The 25193-nt window shown below is 44.3% G+C and overlaps 1 protein-coding gene across 7 annotated transcripts in view; it reads left to right on the forward strand.

Annotated features, from left to right (window-relative positions):
- The window catches only part of crppa (CDP-L-ribitol pyrophosphorylase A), a 717155-nt gene that overhangs the window by 292999 nt on the left and 398963 nt on the right, over positions 1-25193 (forward strand). For all 7 annotated transcript variants that reach the window (XM_070879974.1, XM_070879979.1, XM_070879975.1 and 4 more), the window contains one exon: positions 8190-8287. In XM_070879974.1, the coding sequence (XP_070736075.1) occupies positions 8190-8287 (98 nt within the window). The remainder of the gene's footprint in view (positions 1-8189; positions 8288-25193) is intronic.

Below are 25193 nucleotides of genomic sequence, written 5' to 3' on the forward strand. Positions count from 1 at the left end.
TCATCATGCATCACTTGCATCCTAATGGTACATTAATGGGACATTGAAGAACGGATTGGGGATGGCTAATTGAGGATATCTATCTGTATGTTCCGTAATAGTAGCTGGGCAATTGGGTTATACACTGCTATTGTAACCTTTGCAGAAAAAAGTATCCACCAATCGGGCAGAGCGTCGGCGCACAGGTGGAGGGTCACCAAAGCTGGTAGATCTTTCAGACCTGCGGAGTGCGCCGCAGCCCTCGTTGGAGCACATCATCGTTCAGCCACCTGTGGTGATGCTGATCCAGTGGCAGTGGAGCGTAACTCCTGCATAATCTCCGGACCTGGTAAGGCATTGGAAAAGCTGGTTTTCAGCGCGCAATGCACATGCGCTGAAAACCGGCTTTTCCGATCTGTCAAGTTTCTGGCTTGACAGATCTCGCGCATATCGAGAGCAAGGACACTTGCAGGGCAAGATTTGCGCTATTTACGCATATCTTGCCCAACAAATGTTCTTAAAAATCTTGTGCCTGAAAAAGCAGGCATATAGCTTACTTTTACAGGCGCAAGTGTTTAAAAACATACATAAACATTAAAATTAAATTAAATAAACACATATGAAAACATATATTTTATTGTTAAAATCCCTCCCCACTCAGTAAGTTTATTTTAAGGCATAATTTAAAAAAAAACTTTTTAAAAAGTCGGGAACATTTTTATTTTAATAAGAACTTTAATTTAAATGAATCTTAAATATGTTGTGTATTTTTCCATTTTTTATTAGTGTTTGTGTGTTTGGAGGGGGGGGGGGGTTCTCATTTATAATAATGGGAACACCAACTTACGGAGTTCCCATTATTATGAATGAGAAAATACTGTACCTTGATTGGCTGCCCAGAGCCATGTGACTTCAGCTCCAGCATACGGATGTCCTGACGTGCACGCATTCCGATGCGCAGGGAGTGAAGGCCTCAGGATCGGAAGTTCGAGCGGGCGCAGCATCTTAAGGTAAGTGCGCATTTTTTTTCCTTTTTTCAGTAGTTTGCCCACGGGAAGACCTCGATCGGGATTTCTAGGCCATTGTAATGCGGGGACCATAAAATCTAATTGTCGAACCCTCTGGAGCACCTCCATTATTGTTTCAGGTGATCATTTCCGGAGCGGACTCCACTGAGGAGGAGGAGAACGTACGTCATGAAGACCCTCCTCAAGCTGTTGTGGCGGGGGAGGAAAGTACACAGGATGTGCAGGAGGTGGTTGAAGAGGGGGAGGCAGGCACTCGGGTCGGTTCTATCTGCGGCCACCTCTTCCTCTTCGGAATCCGTTTTTTTTGGCTTCCACTCGGAGGAAGTAGCGGGACCAAGTGGTGTGCAGCAGCGCACCCCGAGTGTTCCAGCCCGTGCCGAATCCGCGAAGGTTGATCCGGCGGGGCAGGTATGCTCCACAACTGGCAGACATCGACCTGGACATGATGGGACTGTCTAGGGCGAGCATCGACAAAGGTCGGGAGCTTCTCCAGCTCATTGGTGGCTTAGCTGGGAACATCAGCGCACAATTCGCATGTCAATTGGCGGACATGGCGGAGCTGATTGCGGCAGTGCGGCAAACCGCCGATTCTGTCGGTGCCATCTGGCAATCGATGGAATCGGCATATACCACCGATGCCAACAGCACCTGAGAGTTGGGAGGAATCAATTGTTTCCGTATTTGAAGCCGGGTCTGCAGAACCCCCAGCTTCTCCAGAATCCCCACACATGCGCTGCCATTGTCACCCATCTACGGCAGCAGTGCTCGAAGTGCCCTGCCAACGTGGGTAGGGCAGGGGTAATGGGAAGGGGAAAACGGGGGTAAAGATCGGGGGGGAAAGGCGGTGGGAATGGTGGCCGCAGGTCGAATTTTTGCCAGATTTGGGTGTGTTGTGGGTGTTTATCGTTCTAACTTGCAAATTGTTGCTTGTTGGGAGGTGTTTGTAGTTTTATGTGTTTTTACTGTTTGTTGTTGTTAATTGTTTTGTTAAAATTATTTACCACGTTTTATTTCAAAAGAATTATTGATAAATTTATTTTATTTCAAATATTACAAACTTTTTCAAAATTTCAAACTTGAAATTTTATTAAAAAATTTATTTAACTTAACCATTCTTGTGCAGTGTCTCACTCACCTTTACAAAATGAGTGGTAACAATGATTATAAGGATTGCAAACAATGGCCAGGCAAGGGTGAAACATAACTCTCACTGTTCAAGCAAAGTGCTCATTTATGAGCTGTTGATGTAACAGTTTTGCAGTTGCGTAAGCACCACGAGGCTTCCCCTGAGGTGTCGGGGAGGGGTGGTGGCATGGGTTAATCGCCAGGCTCCTCGTCCTCCTCGACCTTCTCCTCCCTCTCCTGAGGTGGTCCTGCAGTCCCCTGTTGCAATTCCTGTTCCCTCATGTTGTGCAACATGCAACACACCACAATGAACTCCGCGACCTGCTCAGGGTGACATTGCAGGGAGCCTCCAGAGTGGTCCAAGCATTGGAAGCGCTGCTTCAACACTCAGATTGTCTTTTCGACGATATTGCGTGTGGCTATATGGCTGTTATTGTAGTGCTTCTCGGTGGGGGGGGCGGGGTCATGAGACGGGTGGCGAGGCCAAATCCTTTATCCCCCAGCATCCAACAGTATCCTTATGGCTGACTCTTAAACAGGTCAGAGACCATGCTCTCACGCAAGATGTACACATCATGGATGCTCCCTGGAAAATTTTTATTTACTGCCATGATGCATTGCGTGTGGTCGATGACGAGCTGCACGTTCAGAGAGTGGAATCCCTTTTGGGTATGGTGCACCTCTAGCTCCTCTAAAGGTGCTCACAGGGCAATGTGCATACAGTCTATTGCACCCTGGACCTTGGGGAAGTTTGCAATTCTTGAAAAACCCAAAGCCCTCTCACTCTGTGCCTCCCTGATCATTAGGAACTTTATAAAGTCCATCCTGCATGCGTAAAGCGCTTGAGTTACCTGGCGAATGCAGCGATGTGTGGCGTGTGGAGAGATGCAGCATATGTCGCCAGCTGATGCCTGAAACATAGAAACATAGAAAATAGGTGCAGGAGCAGGCCATTCGGCCCTTCGAACCTGCACCGCCATTCAATAAGATCATGGCTGATCATTCACCTCAGTACCCCTTTCCTGCTTTCTCTCCATACCCCTTAATCCCTTTAGCCATAAGGGCCATATCTAACACCCTCTTGAATATATCCAATGAACTGGCATCAACAACATTCTGCGGTAGAGAATTCCACAGGTTAACAACTCTCTGAGTGAAGAAGTTTCTCTTCATCTCGGTCCTAAATGGCTTACCCCTTATCCTTAGACTGTGAACCCTGGTTCTGGACTCCCCCAACATCGGGAACATTCTTCCTGCATCTAACCTGTCGAGTCCCGTCAGAATTGTATATGTTTCTATAAGATTCCCTCTCATTCTTCTAAATTCCAGTGAACACAGGCCCAGTCGATCCAGTCTCTCCTCATATGTCAGTCCTGCCATCCCGGGAATCAGTCAGGTGAACCTTCGCTGCATAGAAAGAAAGTGCCGCAGTCATCTTCACCTCATTGGGCAGTGCGGTCATGATAATGCTGGTAGGCTGCAGTCTGCCTTTATGAGCTGGCATATCTCATTGATTACCTCTTTTTTTTTGAAGCGCAGCATTCTAACGCACTGTGTATCGGATAGGTGCAGGTATGAGCGCTTCTCCCTGTAAATTCGTTGGGGGCAAGGCCTCCTCCTCTTCTGACCTCTTTGATTGGGCACATAATGCTCTATAGGGCACATAATGCTCAATAGGGGAGGTGCAACGAGACCTGGGTGTCATGGTACATCAGTCATTGAAGGTTGGCATGCAGGTACAGCAGGCGGTTAAGAAAGCAAATGGCATGTTGGCCTTCATAGCGAGGGGATTTGAGTACAGGGGCAGGGAGGTGTTGCTACAGTTGTACAGGGCCTTGGTGAGGCCACACCTGGAGTATTGTGTACAGTTTTGGTCTCCTAACTTGAGGAAGGACATTCTTGCTATTGAGGGAGTGCAGCGAAGATTCACCAGACTGATTCCCGGGATGGTGGGACTGACCTATCAAGAAAGACTGGATCAACTGGGCTTGTATCCACTGGAGTTCAGAAGAATGAGAGGGCACCTCATCGAAACGTTTAAAATTCTGACGGGTTTAGACAGGTTAGATGCAGGAAGAATGTTCCCAATGTTGGGGAAGTCCAGAACCAGGGGTCACAGTCTAAGAATAAGGGGTAAGCCATATTAGGACCGAGATGAGGAGAAACTTCTTCACCCAGAGAGTGGTGAACCTGTGGAATTCTCTACCACAGAAAGTAGTTGAGGCCAATTCACTAAGTATATTCAAAAGGGAGTTAGATGAAGTCCTTACTACTCGGGGGATCAAGGGGCATGGCGAGAAAGCAGGAATGGGGTATTGAAGTTGCATGTTCAGCCATGAACTCATTGAATGGCGGTGCAGGCTAGAAGGGCTAAATGGCCTACTCCTGCACTTATTTTCGATGTTTCTATGTTTCAATGAACCTTCTTCCAGCTCTGTTCCGCAGCATGTAAGTAGTCAGCAATATTGGCACAGAAATTACAGACCCCATTCCTTTTAATGTCCTAAACTGTCCTCAAAATTCTTCAAATGTCCTCAAACAACCACAAATGTATTTTAAATTGACCACAATGTGCTCAGATAACCTCCAATATATTCAAACACCCTTAAAAACTACTCACAAATTAATGTTATGCTCCCACCAACTTCAAACAGCTTTTTCTTCAAGTTCCTCCGATTTAAAAAATGGTGTTCATACAGCTGAGTTAAGGTCAGGTAAGTGATGTGTTTTCTGGGCGGTGTTTTAGCCCGGCGGTAAAAATGGACGATTTGCTGAATTTCTCGCCGGCGGTAACTTTGGGCAGTGCACGAGAAATGACGTTAGAATCCATTAAAAAAAAAAATGAGTAGGTGGTATCGTTTACCGCCAGCGATAAATGGGCAGTAATTTCCACTTTGAACGTCATTTGGGCGGTAAAGTGTTTCTTGACGGTAAATGGGCAGTATGTTGCTGAATTTCTAGCCCATAGTTTCATGATATTTATAAACTTATTACTATTTTGTGCTGGAAATAATTAAAAAGTAATAAAGTATGAAAGCATTCCTGAACTAACAATATTAACCAGTTCCAGTGCTCAGTTGGGAAAAGGCTCTTCGACACACAATAATTTATTAATACATCTCATGCGCAAGCTCGCTGTTTGAGTTCCCAGTTTGAATACATGCATTGTATGAAAAAGTTAAGTTCAGTTATGTCGTATTTACATCAGGTTCAGTATCAGCAGGTGTAGTAAATTTTGACAGCCCTGTTAGCTTCTCCAATTTACACTCCGATCAAATAAGACTGTATAGACATAGAAACATAGAAAATAGGTGCAAGAGTAGGCCATTCGGCCCTTCGAGCCTGCACCGCCATTCAATGAGTTCATGGCTGAACATGCAACTTCAGTACCCCATTCCTGCTTTCTCGCCAGACCCCTTGATTCTCTTAGTAGTAAGGACTACATCTAACTCCTTTTTGAATATATTTAGTGAATTGGCCTCAACAACTTTCTGTGGTAGAGAATTCCACAGGTTCACCACTCTCTGGGTGAAGAAGTTTCTCCTCATCTCGGTCCTAAGTGGCTTACCCCTTATCCTTAGACTGTGACCCCTGGTTCTTGTCTTCGCCAACATTGGGAACATTCTTCCTGCATGTAACCTGTCTAAACCCATCAGAATTTTAAATGTTTCCATGTGATCCCCTCTCATTCTTCTGAACTCCAGTGAATACAAGCCCAGTTGATCCAGTCTTTCTTGATATGTCAGTCCCGCCATCCCGGGAATAAGTCTGGTGAACCTTTGCTGCACTCCCTCAATAGCAAGAATGTCCTTCCTCAAGTTAGGAGACCAAAACTGTACACAATACTCCAGGTGTGGCCTCACCAAGGCCCTGTACAACTGTAGTAACACCTTCCTGCCCATGTACTCAAATCCCCTCGCTATGAAGGCCAACATGCCATTTGCTTTCTTAATCGCCTGCTGTACCTGCATGCCAACCTTCAATGACTGATGTACCATGACACCCAGGTCTCATTGCACCTCCCCTTTTCCTAATCTGCCGCCATTCAGATAATAGTCTGTCTCTCTGTTTTTATCACTAAAGTGGATAACCTCACATTTATCCACATTATACTTCATCTGCCATGCATTTGCCCACTCACCTAACCTATCCAAGTCACTCTGCAGCCTCATAGCATCCTCCTTGCCGCTCACACTGCCACCCAACGTAGTGTCGTCTGCAAATTTGGAGATACTACATTTAATCCCCTTGTCTTAATCATTAATGTACAATGTAAACAGCTGGGGCCCCAGCACAGAACCTTGCGGTACCCCACTAGTCACTGCCTGCCATTCTGAAAAGTCCCCATTTACTCCTACTCTTTGCTTCCTGTCTGCCAACCAGTTCTCAATCCACATCAGCACACTACCCCCAATCCCATGTGCTTTAACTTTGCACATTAATCTCTTGTGTGGGACCTTGTCGAAAGCCTTCTGAAAGTCCAAATACACCACATCAACTGGTTCTCCCTTGTCCACTCTACTGGAAACATCCTCAAAAAATTCCAAAAGATTTGTCAAGCATGATTTCCCTTTCACAAATCCATGCTGACTTGGACCTATCATGTCACCTCTTTCCAAATGCGCTGCTATGACATCCTTAATAATTGATTCCATCATTTTACCCACTACCGATGTCAGGCTGACCGGTCTATAATTCCCTGTTTTCTCTCCCTCCTTTTTTAAAAAGTGGGGTTACATTGGCTACCCTCCACTCGATAGGAACTGATCCAGAGTCTATGGAATGTTGGAAAATGACTGTCAATGCATCCGCTATCTCCAAGGCCACCTCCTTAAGTACTCTGGGATGCAGACCATCAGGTCCTGAGGATTTATCGGCCTTGAATCCCATCAATTTCCGCAACACAATTTCCCGACTAATAAGGATTTCCCTCAGTACCTCCTTCTTACTAGACCCTCTGACCCCTTTTATATCCGGAAGGTTGTTTGTGTCCTCCTTAGTGAATACCGAACCAAAGTACTTGTTCAATTGGTCTGCAATTTCTTTGTTCCCCGTTATGACTTCCCCTGATTCTGACTGCAGGGGACCTACGTTTGTCTTCACTAACCTTTTTCTCTTTACATATCTATAGAAGCTTTTGCAGTCCGTCTTAATGTTTCCTGCAAGCTTCCTCTCGTACTCTATTTTCCCTGCCCTAATCAAATTCTTTTTCCTTCTCTGCTGAGTTCGAAATTTCTACCAGTCCCCAGGTTCGCTGCTATTTCTGGCCAATTTGTATGCCACTTCCTTGGCTTTAATACTATCCCTGATTTCCCTTGACAGCCACGGTTGAGCCACCTTTCCTTTTTTATTTTTACGCCAGACAGGGATGTACAATTGTTGTAGTTCAGCCATGCGGTCTCTAAATGTCTGCCATTGCCCATCCACTGTCAACCCCTTAAGTATCATTCGCCAATCTATCCTAGCCAATTCATGCCTCATACCTTCAAAGTTACCCTTCTTTAAGTTCTGGACCATGGTCTCTGAATGAACTGTTTCATTCTCCATCCTAATGTAGAATTCCACCATATTATGGTCACTCTTCCCCTCGGGACCTCGCACAACGAGATTGCTAATTAATCCTCTCTCATTACACAACACCCAGTCTGAGATGGCCTCCCCCCTAGTTGGTTCCTCGACATACTGGTCTAGAAAACCATCCCTTATGCACTCCTGGAAATGCTCCTCCACCGTATTGCTTCCAGTTTGGTTAGTCCAATCTATGGGGAGTGCAGTGTCGTAATTCTATTTCGTCATTCACAAATGCCCACAAGGCTGAGGCACGAGAGGGCTGTGGACAATTGTGGAAATGTACTGCAGCAAAAATCACTGCCTTCAGAAGAGGAAGGGAGAAGAAAAAACAACCAAAACGCATTCCAGGGACCTACCTGCTTTCTTGGGCATAGGGGTGTGTAGGAGAAAACGAAGGAGAAATGTTCCTTGAAAGGAGGAGAATAAAACATTGTTCACTGATAATGTAGTAAAAAAGCTTACATTAATTTGTCTTTCTCCCCATAGAAAGTCTTTCTAAGAGTGTTTGTATCATCACTGGAATACAGGAAGAACAAATTCAATTGGGCTTTTTACTACAAGAGGCCCTACAATTGGTGATGAAGGTCAGTCAAATTTATTGTTTGTGAGAAATCGTAACATGCTATGTATTCATTCTTTATGTGCTGAATTGCATGTCACACTGTAGTAAGAGTTACAGCATCAAAATTATCCTTTGATGATGTCATAGCCTCACTATGAGCTACTGAATCTCTCCATATTTCACATGAATAGTTTTTTATTGCTCCACCAGTATAGAAATACTTTGTCGCATAAAAGCAAGTTCCTTCTTTGTCAAAAAATCTGCGAAATAATATTAAAGGCATGCCTTGTGTGTAAATGGAATATTTGTGACAGCAGATCATTTGATTAAGATGTATCTAGCTTGTGTGTTGAAAGTTGTAACTCTTTGATGACTTTGCTGTTTGTGTTGCCTGGTCACTTGTTAAATGTTGTGCATCGAGTACCACATTGTTACACGTTCTATGGTAAAAAGTCTGGTGATGCCATTGTGCTGCTGCAGGTCCTGCTGCTTTGATCCGACTATGACCCTGTCCGAAATCCTGGGGGGCGGCGCTATTGCCATATTAAGCATTGACACCTGCACCTGTAGTGGTGCTACAGATGCATCCACCCACCATACGTGTCGGAATCTCAGAACGGCAGCTTGTCACTTCGAGAGGCAGAGAAAGCTACAGGTCTGTCTGGCTGAAGAGGAAAAAGTAGGCAAATATTCTTCTTCGTCGCTTCCTCATCGGCCCAGCAGTTAAAATGGCAGCAGGTGGGATCGCTTTGGTAATGGAGAGGGAAGCATGGCACCGCCATTTTGATCACCTATTCCTGTCAGGCGGGCAGTGTTATAATTGACCATGACAATTTTTGACATTTTGAAAGTACGTCTTCGAATCGTGCGATATATTCTCAGTGCTAATTGCCTAATTATTACGCCAGTTCCAGCATTCAATTAGATCATGGTGTCTCCGTTCCTCAGCTCTGTTAATCCGCTTTTGATCCATATCATAGGAACAACATAGAAACATAGAAAGTAGGTGCACGAGTTGCCATTCGGCCCCTCGAGCCTGCACCACCATTCAATAAGATCATGGCTGATCATGCAACTTCAGTACCCCATTCCTACTTTCTCTCAATGCCCCTTGATCCCTTTAGCCGCAATGGCCACATCCAACTCCCTTTTGAATATATCTAACAAACTGGCCTCAACAACTTTCTGTGATAGAGAATTCTACAGGTTCACAATTCTCTTGAGTGAAGAAGTTTCTGCTCCTTATCCTTAGACTGTGACCTCTGGTTCTGGACATCCCCAACATCAGGCACATTCTTCCTGCATCTAACCTGTCTAAACCTGTCAGAATTTTATATGTTTCTCTGAGATCCCCTCTCATTCTTCTAAATTCCAGTGAATATAAGCCTAGTCGATTCAGTCTTTCTTCATATGTCAGTCCTGCCATCCCGGGAATCAATCTGGTTTACTGCACTCCCTCAATAGCAAGAATGTCCTTCCTCAGATTAGGAGATCAAAACTGTACATAATACTCAAGGTGTGGTCTCACCAAGGCCCTGTACAACTGCAGTAAGACCTCCTTGCTCCTATACTCAAATCCCCTTGCTATGAAGGCCAGCATGCCATTTGCCTTCTTTACTGCCTGCTGTACCTGCATGCCTACCTTCAATGACTGATATTACGGTGACACCCAGGTCTCGTTGCACCTCCCCTTTTGCTAATCTGTCACCATTCAGATAATCTGCCTTCCTGTTTTTGCCACCAAAGTGGATAACCTCACACTTATTCACTTATACTACATCTGCCATGCATTTACCCACTCACCTCACCTGTCCAAGTCCCCCTGCAGCCTCCTAGCATCCTCCTCGCAGCTCGCACCACCACCCAGCTTAGTGTCATCTGCAAACCTGGAGATATTACCTTCAATTCCTTCGTCTAAATCATTAATGTATATTGTAAGTAGCTGGGGTCCCAGCACTGAATCCTGCGGCACCCCACCAGTCACTGCCTGCCATTCTGAAAAGGACCCGTTTATTCCCACTCTTTGCTTCCTGTCTGCCAACCAGTTCTCTATCAATGTCAATACATTACCCCCAATACCATGTGCCTTAATTTTGCACACTAATCTCTTGTGCGGGACCTTGTCAAAAGCCTTTTGAAAGTCCAAATGCACCACATCCACTGGTTCTCCCTTGTCCACTCTACCAGTTACATCCTCAAAAAACTCTAGGATTTGTCAGCATGATTTCTCTTTCATAAATCCATGCTGACTTGGACTGATCCTGTCACTGCTTTTCAAATGCGCTGCGATTACATCGTTAATAATTGCTTCCAGCATTTTCCCCACCACCGATGTCAGGCTAACCGGTCTATAATTCCCTGTTTTCTCTCCCTCTCCTTTTTTAAGAAGTGGTGTTACATTAGCTAACTTCCGATCCATAGGAACTGAACCAGAGTCCATGGAATGTTGGAAAATGACCACTAATTCATCTACTATTTCTTGGGCCACTTCCTTAAGTACTCTGGGATGCAGACTATCAGGCCCTGGGGATTTATAGGCCTTCAATCCTTTCAATTTCCCTAACAGCATTTCCTGACGAATAAGCATTTCCCTCAGTTCCCCCTTCTCGCTAGACCCTCGGTCCCCTAGTATTTCCGGGGGGTTATTCGTGTCTTCCTTAGTGAAGACAGAATCAAAATATTTGTTCAATTGGTCTGCCATTTCCTTGTTCCCCATTATGAATTCCCCTGATTCTGACTGCAAGGGACCTACATTAGTCTTCACTAAACTTTTTCTCTTCACGTATCTCTAGAAGCTTTTGCAGTCGGTTTTTATGTTCCCTGCAAGCTTCCTCTCATACTCTATTTTCCCCCTCCTAATTAAACCCTTAGTCGTCCTCTGCTGAATTCTAAATTTCTCCCAGTCCTCAGGTTTGCTACTTTTTCTGGCCAATTTATATGCCTCTTCCTTGGATTTAACACTTTCCCTAATTTCCCTTGTTAGCCACGGTTGAGCTCCCTTCCCTTTTTTATTCTTACATCACACAGGGATGTACAATTGTTGTCGTTCATCCATGTGATATTTAAATATCTGCCATTGCCTATCCACCGTCAACCCTTTAAGTATCATTCACCAGTCTATCCTAGCCAATTCACGTCTCATACGTCGAAGTTTCCTTTCTTTAAGTTCAGGACCCTAGTCTCTGAATTAACTGTGTCACTTTCCATCTTAATGAAGAATTATACCATATAATGGTCACTCTTCCCCAAGGGGCCCCGCACGACCAGATTGCTAATTAATCCTCTCTCGTTACACAAGACTCAGTCTTGGATGGCCTGCTCTCTTGTTAGTTATTCGACATATTGGTCCAGAAAACCATCCCTTATACACTCCAGGAAATCCTCCTCCACAGTATTGCTACCAGTTTGGTTAGCCCAATCAATATGTAGATTAAAGTCATCCATGATAACTGCTGTACCCTATTGCACGCATCCCTAATTTCCTGTTTGATGCCATCCCCAATCTCTCTACTACTGTTTGGTGCTCTGTACACAACTCCCAATAACGTTTTATGCCCTTTGGTGTTTCGCAGCTCTACCCATATAGATTCCATATCATCCATGCTAATGTCCTTCCTTACTATTGCGTTAATTTCCCCTTTAACCAGTAACGCTACCCCACCTCCTTTCCTGTCTGTCCTTCCTGAATATTGACTACCCCTGGATGTTGAGTTCCCAGCCTTGGTTACCTTGGAGCCATGTTTCTGTAATCCCAATTACATCATATCTGTCAACAGCGATCTGCGCAGTCAATTCATCCACCTTATTACGAATGCTCCTCGCATTGAAACTCAGAGCCTGCAAGCTTGTTTTTTTTAACACTCTTTGTCCTTTTAGAATTATGTTGTAATGTGGCCCTTTTTAATTTTTGTCCTTGATTTCTCTGCCCTCCACTCTTGCTTTTCTCCTTCCTACCTTTTGCTTCTGCCCCCTTTTTACTTCCCCTTGCCTCCCTGCATAGATTCCCATCCCCCTGCCTTTTTAGTTTAAACCCTCCCCAATAGCACTAGCAAACACTCCGCCTAGGACATCGGTTCCGGTCCTGCCCAGGTGCAGACCGTCCAGTTTTGTACTGGTCCCACTTCTCCCAGAACTGGTTCCAATGTCCCAGGAATTTCAATCCCTCCCCCTTTCACCATTCTTCAAGCCACGTATTCATCTGAGCTATCCTGCAATTCCTACTCTGACTAGCACGTGGCACTGATAGTAATCCTGAGATTACTAGCTTTTGAGGTCCTACTTTATAATTTACCTCCTAGCTCCCTAAATTCAGCTTGTTGGACCTCATCCTGTTTTTTACCTATATCGTTGGTACCTATATGTACCACGCCAGCTGGCTGTTCACCCACCCCCTCCAGAATGCGCTGCAGCCGCTCCGAGACATCCTTGACCCTTGCACCAGGGAGGCAACATACCATCCTAGGGTCTCGTTTGCAGCCGCAGAAATGCTTATCTATTCCCCTTACAGTAGAATCCCCTGTCACTATAACTCTCCCACTCTTTTTCCTGTCCTCCTGTGCAGCAGAGCCACCCCTGGTGCCACGGACTTGGCTGCTGCTGCCTTTCCCTGATGAGCCATCTCCCCCAAACCGTACCCAAGGTGGTGTATCTGTTTTGGAAGGAGATATCCCCGATACACTTACCCGACAAAAATCTGTTGATCTTGAAAATTTAAATTGACGTCGAACCTTTAGCCTTTGGGGGAGAGAAATCCAGATTTCTACTACCCTTTGTGCAAAAAACTGCTTCCTTACTAAATGGCCCAGCTCTAATTTTATGGTTTTGTCCTCTTGTTCTGGATTTCCCCTACCAGAGAAAACAATTTGTCTGTATACCCTATTGAATCTATTTATCATTTTAAATACTTTGATTAGATCTCCCCTCAACCTTCTAACCTCAAGGCAATATAAGCCAAATTTATGCAATCGATTGTCATGATTTAACCCTTTAAGCCTTGGTATAATTTTGGTGAATTTGTGCTGTATCCCCTCCAAGGCCAATATATCTTTTGTGAGGTTCAATGCCCAGAACTAAATGTGGTACATCATTGAGCAGACATTATTGAGTTGTTATGGCTTTCCTTGTTTTTTATTTTGATGGAGGTGCTAATCCATATTTACTAAGCAGGTTAACAGTGCTGTGTTAATATTTGTAATTTCAGGACAATATTAACAGCCTCTTTTTGCTAATGACTAAGGTTCACGAGTTGACTATTTGAGATGTACTCTCGGAGCACTTTGTCCAGTGGGCTAATGCTTACTGAGGCTTGACTAAGAATGCTCACTTCAGTCATGACCCTTGATAATTATGGTTGACAGCACGACAGAAATTGTCACGCTTGGTTGTAGTTTAAATTTCAGCTTCTGGAAAGCAATATAGTTTCAATGGGTTAGAATTTCCCCTCCGATCGCTGGCGCCGGATCCTTAGCGGTATTTTGGCAGTTGCGTCTTTTTAATTGCCGGAATACTGCTGGTACGTGCTCCCGCGGTTTTCGGGTCCTCAATGTCGGCGGTGGTGAAGCCTAGCGATAGCGGACTGGAGCGGGCGGCAAAAACGGGAGAAAACTCAGCAATCTCCTTATCTTTAGTAAGGGAAGCAGAACCACTGCAGAAAACGTCCGGAAAATCTTCTCTGCACATGTGCGGTCATCCTCCTGCGATTTCGGGGTCAAGGGTGACCCTGCACATGGAGAAGAGTAGGGCAGCACTGGACATTTTGAAGCTGCAGAGCTTGGTTCAGATCAGTGAGACAGGAGCTGCGAGAGGATTTGTGAGGTATTTTGAGGAATACATTGATTATATTCAGTATATTTACAATTATGTCATAATATAAAATATAATTAATAATATTAGTAATAATTATAATAGATCTTAACATCTTGAAAAATAATAGTAATAATAATATATAAATAATAACATTCAAATATATATTATATATTGGTGGAGGAAGTGGAGGCCCGTTGGAATCAGTTAACAAGGGGTGGGCGAGGAAAACCGTCAATATTCATGTATCAGCGGTTATGGCGAGAGATCGCTGTGACGGTGTCCTCCGTCATGACGGTGTCCTCCGTCATGCCCGTGATGCGGGGGCTGAATCAATGCTGCAAATGGTGGAATGACATCGTTGGGTCTGCGAGAGTAAGTACTAACTTTTATCATGCATTGACGATTTACTCTTAAGTACTGCCACGTTTTATTATATTATATTTTTATTTCCCATCATCGATCTCATTGTGTTAGTCCTCTGTGTTCATTATGCAACATTTGCATGCTTACAAAACTTAAATCATGCTCTTGTTGACTAAAAGACTGGGGGACGGTTAATTGGGGATGTGTATATATGTGTGTGTTTGGTATTAGTAGCTGTCACATTAGTTTACACACTTTTTGGCACCTTTGCAGAAAAAATTAGCTGGCAATAGTGCAAAATGGGCGGTGATCCGTCGAAGACTATTCTTCTGACGGAGCTTGAGGAACGTACTGCAGCCCTGATGGGAGCGTATGATCGCACCGCCATGTGTGTTGGTGCCGAACCAGTTCTCTTGGAGGGTAAGTCTGCATAATCCCTGAATTGTACTGCGATCATGTAATTCAATCTTATGGCAATATAATGTAGAATGTAATGTCATGCTGGGAGCAAGACATGTTAGTTGTCATGTGATTTTTTTGGTTGATCACACTCTCTCATTTGGAAAGCAAACTGTTTGGGATTCAACTTTTGTTATGTCATGTACTTTCTCTATACTTCGCTTATGATAGTTTCATCTGATTCTCGGTAAAAAATGTTTGTACTCCACATAAGCCTGCGCAAAGTGAATTGCTCTGATGTTACATCTGACCCCTCTCCTCCTCTCCCCTGCCACCAACTATTAATGTTATGTTTTTACAGTTGCAGAGGTGGAACGCCTGCCCCTCCCAGAGAGGAGTCATTGCAGGGAAGAACCAATGAAGAGATGGTGGAAGAATCAGAGGAGATGGTGCTGCAGGAGCTGGAGGAGATCATTCCTCAAAGTGTTGTAATGGTGGTGGTGCAGGAAGAGGGAGGGATGGCGGGACTTGAAGGGTCCTTTCTACTGGCGGCCACCGGTTGGAATTCAACTGTGGGATCAAGCGGAATGCAACAGCGCACACCGACCCCTGTGGTGAATCGGCGGCGGCTGATCCGGCAGAGTGGGAATGCTGCGCGACAGGCAGATGTGAGCCTGGACATGGTGGGACTGTCCAGGATGAGCATTGACTTGATTCGAGCGCTCCTCCAAGCCATGGCTGAGTTGTCCGAAAACATCACGGCTTTAGCAGCCCATCAATCGGAGGACATGGTGGAGCTGATTGCCGCGGTGAGGGAGAACACCCAGACCGCCAATCCCAATTCTATGCAGCAGTCGACGGTCATACCAGCAATGGTGACAGCACCTGATCGTCAGGAGGAACTAGTTTCTTCCGACTTTGAAGATGGATCCTCAGCACCTTTATCTTCTCCAGAACTCCCAAACATAGCCCTGCTATTGTCGCCACCGCCTCCAACCCCCTCAGCAGACATGCTCGAGCTGCTGTGCAGGTGCAAGGCATATTGTTCCCGACGTGGGCAGGGCCAGGGGTATTGATAGTGGGAGGAGGAGGTGTGGGTCAGAGCGGGATTGGGAAGGAAAGATGTTGGGAAAGGTCGCCACAGGCAGAATTGTGGGAGGGTGCAGGGGTGTTTTGAGTGTTGGTTATACTGTTGTTGATGATGATGTTGTTGTTTGTTGTTTGTTGTTCAGAATGGGTTTTTTTGTACAAATTTTAATTCAGAACAATTATGTTATTTTAATACATTGTTAAAGTTTAATACAAATTACAAGTTTTATATAAAATGTTATTCAACTAAACCGTTCTTGTATTGTGTCTCACTCTTCTGGGAAGGGGAAAATATGACAACTTTTAGGAAACACAACTTTATATGTGAGATTGCCGGTGTCCCTTGTAAACTCATCTTGCATGACCTGGACCCAACTGACTGGGGTTTTCTTCAGTCTTGTGAACATCACGTAACTGGCTAAGCCACTCACAATGCAACTGCTCTACAAACCTGTGAGCATCCTCACAGGTGCAAAAATCGCAGTTGTGATGCCTGCTACAGTTGAATAGCCCCACGGCCACATTCTCAGGCCACATGAAGAATGGTTATTTGGATGTGCGTGGACACAACCCCTCCCCCCCGGGCCCACTACAGCCAGCATCAGTAAAGGGGAGGGGGGATGAGAGAAAATTTCCAGCAAATAATTCATGTTCAGCAATGAATAGCTCAGTGGGCTGACTCCAATGACTTTTTCCTGAGTGGTGTTACATATGTTACAAAATCCTTTTTCTGCCATCCACAAAATCAGCCCCTCAGCATGTTACACAGATACTGATCAGTTACTCCAGTCAAACAGACGCGAAACATCTGGAGTCGAATTGGGTTTATTTTTTAAATAATGTTTCGATTGGGAGCGTCTGTTTCTGCAGACCCAGAAATACACCAGGCAGCATCGCTCAGCAAACACCCTGAGTTCAGTGTGCCTCTGAATTGACGGCAGCTAGCGAGACTTGGCGTGAGATCAGTAATGAGGCATCATTACTTGCCAACCTGCATTCCTCAGTTTAAAAAAAAATGTTCAAGCAATAAAATGAACCACTCATTTACTATTTCATTGGCGGTGATTGCTGCAACTGGCTTTAATTAGATCAGCCCAGGCCTGGTTGTAAGTATTCCAAAAATTACTTTATTGTATATGAAATGTGATAATTGCAGATTTTCTTTCTTAACGAGCTGTAATGTGTCGCAAGCTCAAAATGTTTGTATCAGCCTCTGCAAATGTTGCTTCCTCTCCATGCAAACTCTTCAGTAACTGAAGTTGGTCCAGGAGCTTGTTGGAAATTCAACTCATGATGTTGATGGAACAAATGCTGATGTTGCTCCTCGTCGGTCTAATTCAAAAATCTCTGGTTGGATGTAATGGGGAGCAAAAGTTGTTGGGAAGGTGTGGGGTGTATCTCCCCAGACTGTTATATCACCTGATAGTGAGACTGAAAAGGGGTGGCAGCCTATTTTCGTCTCTGGAAGTACTGCTTCTCCTTGGAGCTCTGATCCATAGCAGCCCTCCAGCACCTAACCCATGTGGCTATCTTTGAGCCTAGCGAATTTTGGGCTATTTGACTATGAATCATAGAATCAAGTTTACAGCACGGAAGGAGGCCATCTCGGCCTATCATGTTCGCGCCGGCTGACCAAGAACTATCCAGCCTATTCCCACTTTCCAGCTCTTGGCTCTATGGGTGTATTGCATACGAGCCTGATTAGGTGATCCAACAGTATATCAATACACTTTAGAAGAAAGTGTTTGGTCTCTTGGTGCTGAAGTGCGGCTTGTGCTGGCAATGCAGGATTCTGTGTGGCAGAGGGAAATTGATCTTTTAATCATGGAACAGGAAAAGGGGGGCTCCCCCTCCGGGTCAGGGAAAGGGGGGCTTCCCCTCCGGGTCAGAGAATGGGGGGCTCCCCCTCTGGGCCTTCACCTGTTCCCTGATCCCTGGGACCACCTGCTGCACCTCAGTGTCTGGGCTCAAACAGTCCCCCTCCTGGAGGAGGGAGACGGAGGCTTCAAAACGAGCGCGTGCCTCTCCTGCTCCCGGCTAGGCCCCGGGGGTGTCAGGGTCACGTCCCCCATCCTAGGGCTGTCTGACCTGTTCTCCTTCACCTGGGCGGCAGAGAGCTGGATCCTCTTCTAAACGAGGCGGACATTTTCAGTCTGATCAAAACCTGCCTCGACAGCGTGTTGGGATTGGTGCCCCTCAGGATGGAGAAGACCAAGGACGAGACCAGTGCCGACATGAAGGAGAGAGAGGTAATAATCAAGGTTATTTCGGCGCTCATAGCAGAGTGGGCTCGATACTGGCCTTTGGCCTTTGGTGCCTGAGTTTTACTCTGTATGTAACCCGTGCTGTACCTGCCCTGGGAGTGTTTGATGGGACAGTGTAGAGGGAGCTTTACTCTGTATCTAAAATCTAAAATCATAGCAGGCCAGCGACACTTGCTCAATGGAATCTCTTGTACCTTCATGATCTGAATGGAGTGAGCACGAGCACAGTGGCAACCCCCTATGTCACGGTAGCACTGGGTGACAGCACCAACAGTGGTCAGATGCCTGTACTCACTGTACATATGGGTTCCACTATGCTGCGTTTATATATTTAAAAAAATCTTCTCCTCTCCCCTCTGGTTCTTTGGAGAAGATGGATCAGCTGGAGTGATCAGCCAGCCTGTTATGATGGTGAAAAGTAGTAATCTCCACTCTGAATGAAGTTTGTATCCCAGCTGTCAATACTTAATCCTGTATAACGCTGGCCCAAGTCAGGTAGGTGCTTAAAAAATGGGTGGTTGTGATCGGAGCAATAGGGGCGGTAGCGGGCCATAAAAAATACTTCTTGGTGGAAATTAGCGCTGGGGGGGAATTTTGGGTGATTTCTGGGCGGCAGATGTTGGCGGGTGATTTACAGCAACGCTGGCAGTTACCGCCGGCGATAATTGGGAGGTGAAATGGGGTGGTACAGGGCGGTAATTTACATTTTTGACCAAAACGGGTGTTAAATGGCCGATCCCAGGGAAAATATTTATCCATAATATTTAATTTAAAAATATATACTTTATGTTTTCTGGATCAGCAGCCTAGTCAATATACGGTGAGTTTAGAACCACACATTCGCCGGGAATTTCTTCGGATCTTCTCCCGCTCCGCCACCATAACTTTGGCACAAATTCAGCGGTAACCCTGAAGTGAAGCGAAGTGGGAGACATCCTGAAGAAATTCCTGGCAATTGTTTTCATTTACTTTAAGTTTCGAAGGACTGTACGTTATACTTACAAGTGCACACTGGAGAATATGTTCGTAATAGCTTGGAGTTTAGTTTGCATCCAGGAATTTAGATGGCTCAGTTGCAATCAGTTTTTGCGGTTTCATTTAAATTGTGCTTAAATCCAGAAGCTATTTAATAGCAAATACAGTCACTTGCTACCAAACCACACATTCCCTCATTTAGGATAAATTATGTTTATTTTGCAAACTATGTGCCATCCTCGTCTGTGAAAATACTTGCAAAAGCAGATGTAAGATTAATTCTCTCAGAATCTTGGATTTGCCATATTTCTTTGTGAATCTGCATTTTGTAATACACTTATCTACAGAATAGAATCATAGAAATTTACAGCACAGAAGGAGGCCATTTCATTCCATCGTGTCTGCGCCGGCCGACCAAGAGCTATCCAGCCTAATCCCACTTTCCAGTTCTTGGTCTGTAGCCCTGTAGCTTACGGCACTTTAAGTGCACATCCAAGTATCTTTTAAATGTGGTGAGGGTTTCTACCTCTACCACCCTTTCAGGCAGCACGTTCCAGACCCCCACCACACTCTGGGTGAAGAAATTTCCCCTCATATCTCCTCCAAACCTCCCCCCAATTACTTTAAATCTACACCCCTTGGTTGTTGACCCATCTGCCAAGGGAAACCGGTCCTTCCTATCCACTCTATCCAGGCCCCTCATAATTTATACACCTCAATCAGGTCTCCCCTTAGCCTCCTCTGTTCCAAAGAAAACAGACCCAGCATCTCCAACCTTTCCTCATAGCCAAAGTTCTCCAGTCCAGGCAATATTCTTGTAAATCTCCTCTGTACCCTTTCCAGTGTAATTATATTGTTGGCACCCACCACGTCTAATAGTTATTGTGCTAAACATCATGGAGGTAGATCTTGACTTTGTGCGATAGTGTAAAACGGGTAAAAGCGAGTTGGCAGCTCATTTTATATATCACGCAATTATTATTTCCATTGAAGTCCAATGCAAACAAAAATTGAGAGAGATGTAAAATGAGTTGCCGACTTGCTCCCACCCATTTTACACTATCGAACAAAGTCAAGGTCTACCCCCATGAGCCTTCAGGGATCAGAGAGTAGATTTTCCGCGAGGATGCCCTGAACTCCTGCCATAAGCCCTGAGGAAGACGGTATAAACAGCTGTTTATGCTGTTTCTTTAGAGATTCTCCTAACCCTCCGCCAAAGTTATAGCAGGAGATCAGAAGAACCCATGTGGAAATTCCAGATGCAGTAGTTTTGAAAATGGCTTGTCAACACCAAGAACCTGCAATGCTACGTCCAATCAAAGTTGGTGCGATGGCTGCTAGTTTCCATAAGTGAATTTATGACAGAAGCAGTGGTTTTCTGAAAATATCAATTAATTCTGATATGTGGTCGCATCTAATGAATTGTAATTCAGTTGTAGTTTTCAAACAGTAAAACGGCCTACCCACATTAGCTATAAGTTGAAATCCGAATTCAGCTGGCATAAACAAACTGCATAATTTGATGAACCCTGCAAAAGGCATTTGGCTTCATCATTGGTATCTTCCTTTTGAAGGAGAAATTAGTAGAATGGGAAGTGAGGGAAAGTGAGCAACATCATAAAGCATCTGCCAGTAAAAATATTTCTGATAGAAAATACATAATATTCTTTACATATATTTTTCAACTCAAAATGTAATCATATTTAAAAATATTCTGAGAGATAGAAATAGAGAGAAGAAGTGACAGATGACTGGTGGGTAAACAGGTTGAATGTTATTCAGTGTAGCCAGGGAAAGGGCATACTTGAGATTAAAGCCAATTGACAGCTTTGTGTGGGAGGAATTGAAGGCTTTTCCCTGACTTTTACATTCCAAAAAAAGCCACAGAATCCCCAATTCACACATGCATTCTTCTATTAAATCATCTTGAAATGTACAGTCAAAACTGTCAACGTCTGAAAAAAACGCTCAGTCATTCCTGATGAAACTTTGACAGTTTGACACAATTATTGACTGATCTGGACCACGTTTCTAAACTCTTTTTACATCGTGGTAAAGCGCTTCACAGCCCTGACTCAAATCTTGCTCACTTGTGCATAGATTAATGTAGCATTGCACGAAACATTGGAAAAAATAATGAATGGTCAGGAAATGAATTACGGATATATACGGAGGTCCCCTAATTAGTTCTAGGGCTGGTGTGCTTGAGTGACTACATCACTCAAGCACATACTTGTCTTCAATTCTGACTTGGATTGCAGGCACGTCTGACAAATTCACCCCTGAGCATCCATTTTTCAACATCTTGTAAGCCGCATAGTTTGCAATTTGCTTTGGTAACATTGTGTATTGAGTAATAATGTATTATTCAGTTATAATAGGACAAAACACTTGAAGGCAAAAATACTAAACATAGTTTTGAGGGGGCCCCCATGAGATCCATTAAGGGTGGTTTTCACATAATGAGTTTGAGTTTCAACTTGAATTTTGGATATAGACTTTAATCTTCATTTTGCTATAATTGTGCTTTCTGTGTTCCATAAGAACGTAAGAATTAGGAGCAGGAGTAGGCCATGCAGCCCCTCGAGCCTGCTCCGCCATTCAATAAAATCATGGCTGACCTTTGCCCTGAACTCCACTTTCCTGCCCTATCCCCATATCCCTTGATTCCCCAGAGTCCAAAAATCAGTCCATCTCAGCCTTGCATATACTCAATGATTCAGCACCCACAGCCCTTTGAGGTAGAAAATTCCAAAGATTCACAACTAACTGAGTGAAGAAATTCCTCCTCCTCTCAGTCTTAAATGGCTGAACCCTTATCCTAAGACTATGCCCCCTAATTTTAGAATCTCCAGCCAGGAGAAACAATGACTCAGTATCTACCCTGTCAATCCCCTTCAGTACCTTATATGTTTCAATGAGATCACCTCTCATTATTCTAAACTCCAGAGAGTATTGGCCCAATCTACTCAATCTCTCCTCAGAGGACAACTCTCTCATCCCAGAAATCAATCTAGTGAATCTTCTTTGCACCACCTCTAAGGGAAGTATATCCTTTCTCAGTACTCCAGGTGTGGTCTCACCAAAGCCCTGTACAATTGTAAAACTACTTCCTTACTTTTGTACTCCAACCCCTTTGTAATAGAGGCCAGCATGGAATATAATGTTGGAAAGTGTGAGGTTATGCGCCTTGGCAGAAAAAAATCGAAGAGCAAGTTATCATTTAAATGGATAAAAATTGCAAAGTGCTGCAGTACAGCAGGACCTGGGGGTCCTGGTGCATTAAACACAAAAGGTTAGTATGCAGGTGCAGCAGGTGATCAGGAAGGCCAATGGAATCTTGGCCTTTATTGCAAAGGGGATGGAGTATAAAAGCAGGGAAGTCTTGCTACAATTATACAGAGTATTGTTGAGGCTACACCTGGAATACTGCATGCCGTTTTGGTTTCCATATTTAAGAAAGGATATACTTGCTTTGGAAGCAGTTCAGAGAAGGTTCACTAGGTTGATTCCGGAGATGAGGGGGTTGACTTATGAGGAAAGGTTAAGTACGTTGAGCCTCTACTCATTGGAATTCAGAAGAAAGAGAGGTGATCTTATCGAAACATATAAGATTATGAAGGGGCTTGACAAGGTGGATGCAGAGAGGATGTTTCCACTGATAGGGGAGACTAGAAATAGGGGGCATAATCTTAGAATAGGGGGCCGCCCATTTAAAATAGAGATGAGGAGGAATTTCTTCTCTGAGGGTTGTAAATCTGTGGAATTCGCTGCCTCAGAGAGCTGTGGAAGCTGGGTCATTGAATACATTTAAGACAGAGATAGACAGTTTCTTAACTGATTAGGGAATAAGCGGTTATGGGGAGCGAGTAGGGAAGTGGATCTGAGAAGATGATAGTATTAAATGGAGGAGCAGCCTTGAGGAGCCGTATGGCCTACTCCTGCTCCTATTTCTTTACCATTTGCCTTCCTAATTGCTTGCTGTACCTGCTTGTTAATTCTGTGTTTCCTGTAAGGGAACACTTAAATCTTTCTGAGCACCAACATTTAATAGTGTATCACCATTTAAAAATATTGGCCTAGAAATTCGATACGACCGAAAACGGCCAGTGACACTGCTGGGTGAGATTTGCTTGCGCCCATTTAGAAAGCACAGGCAGTACATTAATTTGGTGCTGCCTGCTGATTTGAACGATTTTAGCGCACAGCACATTGCTGACCACGCTGCTTCAGGCTTTGCGTTCAGCAGGAGGCCCAATGTTGTTTTGCTGCAGAGTCACTGGAGTGAGGCTGCATTCTCTTAAGGCAAGGCTGTCATTGTTGAAAGCAGATTTGAGCTCTTAAAGGTGCAGTCTTCTGAAAAAAAAATTCATTAAAAATAGGCCGTCTCGACCAATGTCCCCCGCCTCCCCCCCCCAAAAAACAATTATTGGGGACTCCCTTTAAGGGACTGTGCGACCGATTCAAATTACCATGCATCTGCTGTTTTTAACATTAGAACGGAGTTTAATGGCATCTGCCGCGCGGGACCTGCAGCGAAACGGAAACGTTGGTCTCTAGCCCTTAAAGCTCAATTGCTTTCTGAAAAAAAAAAACATAAAAAATCATTCCAATCTGGACAGTCTTCAGCTCTTTAAGCTGAACTGCCTTCTGCACAGAAAATATGGTAAAATATGGTACCAAAGTGAAGAACTTCACATTTCGCCATATTATAGTACATCTGCAACCTTATCGCTCATTCACTGAACATGTCGATATACCTTGGCAGGCTCTTTGTGTTCTCCCCGCAACTTACTTTCCCAGCTGGCTTTGTGTCATCAACAAATGATGATACATTACATTCGGTCCCTTCATCTAAGTCATTAATATAGATTGTAAATAGCTGAGGCACAAACACTGATCCTTGAGGCACCCCACTAATTACAGCCTGCCAATTGGAAAATTACCCATTTATCTCTCCTGTCCGTTAACCAATTCTCTATCCATGCTATTATATTACTCTCAACTGCTTGAGCCCTTATCTTGCGTAACAACCTTTCATGTGGCACCTTATCAAATGTTTTTTGGAAATCCAACATCCATTGGTTCCCATTTTATCTACACTGCTCGTTACATCTTCAAAAAACTCCAATAAATTTGTCAAACCAGATTTCCCTTTCACATAACCATGTTGACTCTGCCTAATTATATCTAAGTGTCCTATAACTACTTCCTTAATAATGGATTCCAGCATTTTCCCAACGTCTGATGTCACACTAACTAGCCTGCAGTGCCCTGTTTTCTCTCTCTCTCCTTTCTTGAACAGCAGGGTTACATTTGCTACCTTCCAATCTGCTAGGATTGTTCTAGATTCTCAGAAATTATTGATGATCACAACCAATGCATCCTCTATCTCTGCAGCCACCTCTTTTAGAACCTAAGGATATAGGCCATCAGAGCCAGGGAATTTGTCAGATTTTATGCCATTAGTTTCTCAAGTACTTTTTCTTTACTGATATTAATTACTTCAAGTTCCTCACTTTCATTAGCCTCTCGGTTCCTCACTATTTTTGGTATCTTTTTTGTGTTTTCTACTGTGAAAACAGATGTTTGTTGAATGTCTCTGCCATTTTCTTATTTCCCATTATAATTTATCCTGTCTCAGCCTCCAAAGGACCAATGCTTTCTTAGAAACATAGAAAACAGGTGCAGGAGTAGGCCATTCGGCCCCTCGAGCTGCACTACCATTCAATATGATCATGGCTGATCATGCAACTTCAGTACTCCATTCCTGCTTTCTCTCCATACCCTTTGATCCCTTTAAACGTAAGGGCTACATCTAACTTCCTTTTGAATATATCTAACGAACTGGCCTCAACAACTTTCTGTGGTAGAGAATTCCACAGGTTCACAATTCTCTGAGTGAAGAAGTTTCTCCTCATCTCGGTCCTAAATGACTTGCCCCGTACCCTTCGACTGTGACCCCTGGTTCTGGACTTCCCCAACATCGGGAACATTCTTCCTGCATCTAACCTGTCCAATCCCGTCAGAATT

The sequence above is a fragment of the Pristiophorus japonicus genome, chromosome 5 (genome assembly GCF_044704955.1).
Source record: "Pristiophorus japonicus isolate sPriJap1 chromosome 5, sPriJap1.hap1, whole genome shotgun sequence".
In the NCBI taxonomy this organism is placed as follows: Eukaryota; Metazoa; Chordata; class Chondrichthyes; family Pristiophoridae; genus Pristiophorus; species Pristiophorus japonicus.